Source organism: Ochlerotatus camptorhynchus, unplaced genomic scaffold (genome assembly GCF_037179485.1).
Source record: "Ochlerotatus camptorhynchus isolate MF236.1 unplaced genomic scaffold, CSIRO-AGI_Acam_v1.1 ptg000777l, whole genome shotgun sequence".
Lineage (NCBI taxonomy): Eukaryota > Metazoa > Arthropoda > Insecta > Diptera > Culicidae > Ochlerotatus > Ochlerotatus camptorhynchus.
Window position 1 is genome coordinate 242,490 of NW_027041242.1, and position 8,835 is coordinate 251,324.

Consider the following 8,835-nt stretch of genomic DNA (forward strand, 5'->3'; position numbering starts at 1 on the left):
TTCTACACTGCGTGATAGAGCTATGCGTTTATCTCTATATTTTTTTATCTATTCCTGAAACATTTTACATCGTCTTCCCAATTACGCTTTCGTCTTAATTCTGAAACTAGACAAAACCAATAATCCACTTTCCAGAGCCAGTCCTATAAACCCCAATCAGGCATCTTGATTAGAACCGAATAAAATCACAGCTTAGTACAAGCCGAAACGTATTCCAAACCCGGGCACAACGCACATCACGAGTCAGGACCGAGTTATTTACATTTCACGCCATTTAATAAAATTAAATCAATATACTTACACGGCTACGTGTGATATACCACTCCACTTGAACGAACAATCAAACAAGAAACGGCCAACGAATCACGCAATCCCTCCCTTGCACCAATACTCTCTCCTTTACTGCAAAGGTGGGTAGAAAGACTAGTATTGGTGCGGCGGAGGAGGAGGAGGAGCTTACGATCATTCCAAGTGTTGGTAGCAACGAAACTGGTTGGACCAGTTTCAACGAAAGAAAATGAAGAAAACTGCAGCCCGGAGCTGCTGAGGTCGTCTTAACGGCTTCGGTATTGGATTACAAGGCGTATTTCGTCGCCCTCGCCACAATAATCGAACCCAAGTGCATTCTGGAGAAAGAAATATGGAACGTGAATCGAAGATAGGTGGGTTGAGCGGATGGATGGAAGAGAAAGATTGGAAACAGGTTTTTGGCGTGTGAGTGAGAGTGAGTGAGTGAGTGAGTGAGTGAGTGAGTGTGGTGTGGATGGCGGAGCAGAAAGAAGACGAGCAACCCGAAGAAGTTAGCACTCGAATGTTTGTTTTAGCTGAAACCAGTTGACGAGCGAACTTGGAAGTGGGTGGACGTGGAACCGTAGTCAAGTTGATCGTGAAACTGATTTTTTTTGTGTTGATTGAGAGAGCAATTTGAATTTGAAATTTTTGACGTGACGTGAGAAAGAGAAGTGAGCAGTTTTTTTTTTTGAGGTGGTGAAAAATATACTATGACTAGACGAGTTTGGAAAGGGTTGATGAAGTTTTCTAACGAAGTGTTTGGTGGAACGTTCCAGTAGAAGAGTAGAGCGAAAACATTGCGTGACTTGAGAAGTTTCCCTTCGTTGAAGTGAAGACTTATTAGTGTCTCGGTATTGAGGGGAGAAAAGTGGCGGTGGTCCGGAGAAGGATTACACCGTAGAACTTGAGTTTTATAGCGAGTTTGAACAAGTGATTAGTGGGGACTGTGAAAGGCAAAGGCCAGAAAGTCAAAGCCCTAGCCATCATGACAGAACTAATGGATTTAAGAATGCATCACCACTTGGCCCTGCAGACGGAGATCTACCGGCAGAGAATGCTTCAAGGTTTGCCGGGTAAGTTCGGAATGGGTTTTAGTTAAGCAATTTTTTTCCAGGGCAAATATCTAACATGTCAATTCGATTTGATAATGGAAGGAGGTTGAAGGTGCACACGGAGGTGTCGAAGCCATCAATCTTCGTCACCCGCTAGAGAACGAGGTGAATCCCGAAAAGGATTGCACTTAGCGGCTGCCAATTAAAATTCCTCCTTCAGGTCCAGTCCGAACGGCAATCACCATATTTGCCGTCGGAAAAGGCCAGGCTTGCGGTTTAAACCACATTGCTAGCGTGCCCGGATAATGTTTTAATTGGAAACTCGTTCGCGAGCCGGAGAAATAGAGATAGAGAGTACCAAGAGTCGTTGAAGGGCCTTAAGCAGTATCGCTTTACCATAGTTCATGGAACCCGTAATTAGCCTTCTTTTCGTGGAAATCTAGAACCATTACGAGGGCTGCGAAGTGCTTGGTTTGGATCGTATCGAACCGAGCTCCACTGACTGGTTGAACGTCACCGTTAAACACTGTAATTAGCACGGCCAAGCCGTGCGCTGACTAACAACAGTTCATGGATGGTTGAGTAATCCAATGAATCGATCAATTCGGGTTAGCGAGCATGGGTTCCGCTGCTGAAAGGTGGAAGCGAGTACCGTTACCGGGCTTGAGAGAAGAGTAGGAATTGGCATTAACGAGCTTCTAGTTAGCAGTGTGGGAGGGCGGGCTTCTTCGTAGCGCGCGAGATACCGAGAGCTTCCGTTCGATTGAGTATTTTGGATTGGTAAAGTGATGCTGAAGGGCTTCGCGAGTTCAACGACTACAGCGATGATGATGATGATGATGATGCGATAATCATAAATCTCATTTCCGGGAGGGAGATTTTCGCATATTTTGATTTGAACCTCCCCGTCTCAAGACTTGCGCTTTCGTGTGGGTTGAAAGGAACGTGCTGCGGTGGAACAGTTTGGACCACCCCGAACTTACGCAGGGGTAGGCATGGGTACCGTCGGCCTTCCAAATAATTATTAAGAATCTCTCCAAACTTGATTGATGATGTTACAACAAGCGAAGCAAATGGATTTTCCACGAAGATTTTAAAGCCGACGGTCCCTCGATTCTAGCATGACTAGAATAGTTTGGGTAAACAGCACATTAGGCTGTGAAATGAGTATCATTACGGCCGGAGTTCTTCGGAGGTGTTAATTATCCCACGCATTCGACTAATTTTCCACGTTTTCTCCAATTTCCTCAGATCCTTACCCGACGATGCTACCGGTGCCAGCACCAAGGCCTATGATGTTACCTCCGCGCTTCCCGCTGCCCTCGGAGGTAGACGTCAAGCTACAGAACAAAGAACTCTGGAGCCAATTTCACCGCATTGGAACAGAGATGATCATCACCAAGTGCGGAAGGTATGTAGTACATGGGTCGTCACCTTTCACCGATCCAGATATATGAGTGCGAACAAACCGAATTTCACACAGCTTTTAACACTTGACCGACCTTGGCGCCAACGTTTACGATCCCGTCGGTCTGTAGATTCTGTTTGCTCAGGTTCCCGGGAAGCAACCACTTCAAAAGTCCCTTCCCGGCTGACTTCTGCCGCCGCCGTCGTTGTCGCCACCGGAGAAAATCATAACTCTCCGTCCGCACAGCTTCGGGTTCCCTTTCCCATTTTTATTAGGTGCCTTTTTGTTTTAGCACAATCATAAATTGCTGCTCCTCAGTGTCTTCTTCACAGTTCCCCCTTTGCTAGGAGCAGAGAGATAGAGAGAGAGAGAGAAAGAACGCAGACTTCGGAGTCGCTCGTTCGTTTGGCGCCAATTATGTTTACGGTCGTTTTGCAGTTTGTCTCATACTCTCTATTGTCCTTCCTTCGTTCTTCCTCCCGAAAATTGTTCTGGATTGGTATGCGAGTATTCCCGTAAAAACGTGCAGCCTGAAATTTCCGCATGCGGATGAAATTTATGATTTTTTTTCGTCGATTTGTTTTGCCTCGGGTCGTCTGGCTTTGCTGGGACCATCCATGTCTGGAGCGCTGTTTAACGTCCAGTCTGGGCACGGTTCAAGTGGACCAACAAGTGTTTACATTGCCAAAGGATAGAAGTCTATCCCTGCAGACACAGATGGCGCTTGGATCACTGGTTGCCGTTGCCGTCCGTAACAGGTTAATCAATTGGGAACTCCTGGAGGGGTGTAGGAAGTTGGGCAGATTCCAAGAATCCCACCTTCGTCTGAAGAACGCTCTGTCACTTGTCTCAAGCAACAATAACAAAAAACCGTAACAGACAACTCTCCGAGACGGGAGAAGAAGCGAGAAGTCATTATCCCAGCGGGAGCGCTTGTTCCGGGACTGAAGCGAACAAGCCGAACCCGAAACGAAGTGTTTATTGTCTACGGCGCAGCGGGTGGGCGGTGCGTATTTGGCGCCAAAGCTTGATCAGCTCAAGTCCCGAGGGTAGACCAATTTACACGATCTGATTTATCAATCAAGTCTCTTGCTAGCGGTCCCATGGACGGCGGGAAGAACTCATCCAAAGTGTAATTATTCGAGAAATCTTCCCAAGGCTCTCTTCGGTGGAAGCAAACTGATCCAGAGAGTCCAAACGGGGATATTTAAATTTTTACGATCACTCACAAATCATAAAAATGCATAAAACCTCTAACCCACGGCGACCTCGAATCCCCCTCGTCCGAGCCTTACTGTGCAATAAAGCACCCTCTGCCCGTTAAAGTAGGACAAAAGAAGAATGGGAAAAGAGAACGAATAATTTGATATCAAATAAAATTTAATTAAGCAAAACACCCGGGAAAAGCTCGGGCAGCTCAACGCGGTAACTGAGCGTGAAATCGTTGGTGAAGAAATGTTAATTTGGTCCCCCGAATTTACCTCATTCCCCGATGCTTCGGAGGGTCCCAAGGTCGAAGTGTTAAAAGCGACCCGCATTTTCACGGCTTCACGCGTCAACACACTAACCTTGCTTCGTTCTCTTCTTTGCAGACGGATGTTCCCCTCGATGCGGCTCTCGATCAACGGCCTTGAAGCGGAGGACAACTATTGCGTCCTGATAGAGATGATCCCAATCAGCGACTGCCGCTTTAAGTTCAGTGGATCCCAGTGGGTCCCCGCGGGAGGCGCCGAGCCTCAGAGCCCCCAGCGCATGTACCTACATCCGGACAGTCCGGCTCTGGGATCTCACTGGACTTCGCAACCCGTCGTGTTCAACAAGGTCAAGCTGACCAACAACACGCTGGACAGTAACGGACATGTAAGTATCACTTTGAAGCGACCTTAAGGATACGCATCACTCACCCACGCATTCGCTTTTTGCTCTTATTCCAGATCGTCCTGACCAGCATGCACAAGTACCAGCCCCGCATTCATATCATCAAAACTTCGGATCCTTCGCAGATCCCCTGGTCCCCGCAGTCCGCTTTCACCTTTCCGGAGACCGAATTCGTCGCCGTTACCGCTTATCAGGTACGCATTACTACTTTTTCTTCTTGTTCTTCTAACCCACCGCCACCGAAAAACCCTTTTAATCGCCGTCCGATCAACGCTGCAGCCTTTTAGCGCGCACGACGACCGGTGATCCATTAGAGCCATGTAGGGAGAGAGAGAGATCTTACGCGGTAGGGGCGGCACTAATGCTTTGATTCGATTCCAAAATCAAAACCTGTCGATCTTGAGCAAACCGTATACGCTTCAACGACTTCATTTGAGGATCAACTCGTTTTTTTTTCTGGCCATCCGTCTCTCCCGACATTCCTCTGCAAAAGAGACGAAAATCTCAACTGCCTCACCACAGCCGATAACCATCTTCAACTCGCTCTCCGCGTCTGTTGATCCTTTTTTTTTGTTCGCTGTCTCGCCATTCCCCTCACTCAAAAACTCGCTTGCCCAAAAAAAAAAAAAAACTAATCGCATTGTTCTCCATCTCTCCCTCCGTCTTTGTTTACAGAACGATCGTATCACCAAGCTGAAGATCGACCACAACCCCTTCGCAAAGGGATTCCGGGAAACCGGTCAATCCCGCTGCAAGCGAAAAGCCGGCCTCATGAGCACCTCCCGCTCCATCGAAGATTCCGAAGAATCCGGTGGCGAATCCGGACCGGAGCTCAAACGCCAACGGACGGACAGTGCCTCCCTGGACGACAGTGATATCTCCGCCAGCGACGGTTCAAGCAGCGGCACCAGCTCGCCGGTCAACGTGGACGACCTGCACCATCATCGCAGTCCTTGCTCGCCCCATGAAGACTTCCTCCGATCTTCACACCCTTACCAGCAAATGCTGAACCCTGCCATGGCCGCCGCTGCCGGTTGGATGGATCTCATGCTACCGTACTTCCAACAGCCTCATCTCCCCCTGTCCCCGAGTAATCACCCTCTGCACCACTTTAAACGCGACTTCAATCCCCTCCCACTACCCGTCTCCCCGAAATCCCTCGAAAGATCCGTCGCTGAATCCACCGGCAAGAAGCTCGGCTTCAGCATATCCGCTATCCTCGGGTACGATCGGTAAACCGATCCACTCGTCGCGCTCCCACCTCGCTCGTAAAAGGTGCTAATCAAGACTGCACCCAAAGCACAGGCTGGGGGTTGTAGGGGAGACCTACCCAAGAGACTGCATCCACGAACGAGGAAGTCGCGAGAAAGCAAATCAAAATGCAAAGCAAAGAGCAAAAAAAAAAGAAAAAGAAAAACGGGTGTAAATTAGTTCCTCACACATTCACACCTGGATGCGATCGAGCATACTTGCATCGTCGTCGTCGTTGTCGTCGCCATCTCCCGGGTGTTACCCATGCTCGGGAATGGAGGAATTTAAATCCCTCCGGACCGGGACCGGGACCGGGACCGGGACCGGGACCGGGCTTGGGCCTTCCTGATGGCTAAGCAAACTTTGCTCCGGCGGTGGAACTTGGCGGGAAGAAGACGAAAGAATAATCCCATATTGGTGTGAGCCAAGAATTGGTGCCATTGTAGCTCGACTTCAACGTCGAGGAAGGTGCTGAATGTGTAAACTTTTCTGTTTCCATCTCTCTTCCTCTCTGGGAGCTCCGAGCAGCTCATTCTGTTTATTATGTTGTGTGCAATTATAGCAGCGTGCAAAGAGCAAACACACGGAACGGAAAGATGCTCAGAGATTAGGCAGATTTCTCTAAAGTGTGCAAGAAGTTTTTGTAGGTTTCTTTAAGGTTTTTTTTTTTGTGTGTGACGAAGACCGTAATTGTTAATTATTTGTAGGACGGAGAGACAAGCGAAAGTCAAGTGAGTACTGTTTATCGTAGCCAGATGCATTTGTAGATAGTTTTGGCAGTGGAAGGTCGGAATGAGTTTTTTTTTAAGGAAACTAAGACTCCTAAGGTAATCGTATTAAGCTTTATTTTTAAACGAAAATCACCTCAAAGAAAACAGTGCGATTGTGTAAATTATTGTTCATTAGTGTAAGTATCGAAAACAAAGAGACTGTAGTTGAAAATAAACAAATATGAATTAAATATGCTGTTTAATGGATCCAAATGAAGGAAATTTCCCACTCACTCGAATTATTGAAATTATGACTCATCATGTTTTTTTTTGTATTGAACTTGATCATCATAAATGATCAACATGGCCAAATCAGCCAAACACTTCTTCTCTGTCTGCTGCTTCCGATCTGCTTGCCAATTCCTGTTTAGTGGTTAGAAACTTTAATGAAGATACGGTTAATTAGTCACCCATGTTCAATCGTAGAGAAAAAGAGACTGCTGTGGTAAGTATGACCTTAATCTATAGGATAAACAGTTTTTGAGAAACCTGAAGAATACATGAAAAAGTGGTTAATATCGATTTTTCACACTTAGATTATTTTACCGAAATCTCAACAGCTGAACGGTGAAAAATTACAGGAAATCTCTGAAAAATCACCAAACTGTTTACCGAACGTTCAGCTAAATATTGAGATTTCGGTAAAATTTCACAGATTTCGGTGAAATAATCTTAGTGTGTTGAGACCAACACCATGAGTTGGGCTCATAGGCGAGTACACTGAGCTTCAGTAGCTCATGGTCACAGCAGTTGCGTACCTCAATTGAAAGAAGAGATATGGTTCGATGATAATGAATTGATCGGAACGTAGTGAATCAATCACGCGTTGAACCGTTTCTATCAAATTACCACTTCGGTATTACAGTTTGTGCCATTCAAATAGTAAAAATCTTATGCACGGTAACCACATAATACCTAATAATGACTATAAAAAACTCAATAATTTTCATGATTTACCGTAAACAAAATTTACCTAAGTTTTTTTTTTTCATTTTGTAAATTTGTACGAAGCCGAAAGTCTTTAATTCAATACTGATCGAAAAAGTTGTAGCATTGCTTAGTCCTATTTTGCGCCACGGCACGTGTGAGTTGAGGTGAATTGCTGTCAATACACTGAACGAAAGCATCCGCAATACTTCGAATGATTATTGCATTGCTCGAGGCCTTTAACAATATGCTTTCGAATTTCGGAAGATTGCCTTATGGTTGAACTCGTCGTCAGCTGATTAGCTTGCACATGACTGTCATCCAAATAAAGGATGATATTTATTAGAAAATTGGCTGCAAAACATACAGTCCTCAGAGGACAACAATTTAAGAATATGATGTTTTGCAAATGCTTTAGACTAGATTTATAATTCGATTGTTTATATTTACATATTGAATAGCCATGAACAGCTATTCCATCATGGATACAAAAATCGGTTGTTGGTAGAGGAAACTTTCTCCACCAAGAAATACACAATCTTCGGTTTCCACGCTTTTCCAATGTTCGTACCACCTCTGATAGCGATGACTATGTTTCCACCTTGATTTTCTGCTCAGATCAGCAAATGACTTTCGATAGAATTATTTACATCATACCATGTGCATTTCAATTTGCGATGACAATCATTCTACGAAGAGGTGATTTTTTATTTTTTATTTTTTATTTTTTTTTTTTTTTTTTTTTTTTTTTTTTTTTTTTTTTTTTTTTTTTTACTTACACTCACTGAAGTTCGTTCTCTGTTTTGTGCGTGCATTCGTTTTCATAGTTTTCGGCTGCATTTGCCGGATTAGCGCTGGCACTCTGCCTCCCGGACGGTTATACGTGTGTGAGTGTTGGTTTCTCGCTTTCCGAGAAGTTTTAGAATCGAGAAAGAAAACATGATTCATCATGTTTGCAAAATTGGCGTGGTTTGGTTGTTTCTCCCGGACCAGAAATTTGTGGCATCGCGAGTGAAAATTTTAATTTCTGTTTATTTACGCGGTGATGAGAAGTGCGCTGATCTATTGTCAGGGTTTTGAGATGTGCATTGCTTTTGTGCACGGAGTGACTTGAAAAATAAAAGTGAAGAAAAGTGATATTTGGTTGTTGTGTGGTTGGAGTGGAGGGAAAAAAATATGCGTGGAAGCATCGGGAATGCGCTCCCGGGTGAAGTGATTTGGTGAGAACGTTCCAGTTGAAGATTGTTGACAAGTGTAT

At 45.2% G+C, this 8,835-nt stretch overlaps 1 protein-coding gene across 1 annotated transcript; it reads left to right on the plus strand.

Moving 5' to 3' along the window:
* The first annotated feature begins 878 nt into the window (after positions 1 to 878).
* On the plus strand, positions 879 to 6,141 carry LOC135715000 (T-box transcription factor TBX6-like). The gene is made up of 5 exons (XM_065238406.1): positions 879 to 1,364; positions 2,595 to 2,754; positions 4,344 to 4,611; positions 4,686 to 4,823; positions 5,305 to 6,141. Exons 1-5 carry the CDS (start codon positions 1,277 to 1,279, stop codon positions 5,863 to 5,865), a joined length of 1,215 nt encoding a protein of 404 aa, XP_065094478.1. The 5' UTR covers positions 879 to 1,276; the 3' UTR covers positions 5,866 to 6,141.
* The last annotated feature ends 2,694 nt before the right edge of the window (positions 6,142 to 8,835 follow it).

Bases quoted from the DNA above. Each gene is read 5' to 3' on its own strand.
- LOC135715000 (XM_065238406.1), top strand. From the start codon at position 1,277: ATGACAGAACTAATGGATTTAAGAATGCATCACCACTTGGCCCTGCAG. The intron at 2,755-4,343 runs GTATGTAGTACA...TCTTCTTTGCAG, and splicing joins ATCATCACCAAGTGCGGAAG to ACGGATGTTCCCCTCGATGC. The intron at 4,612-4,685 runs GTAAGTATCACT...CTCTTATTCCAG, and splicing joins CGCTGGACAGTAACGGACAT to ATCGTCCTGACCAGCATGCA.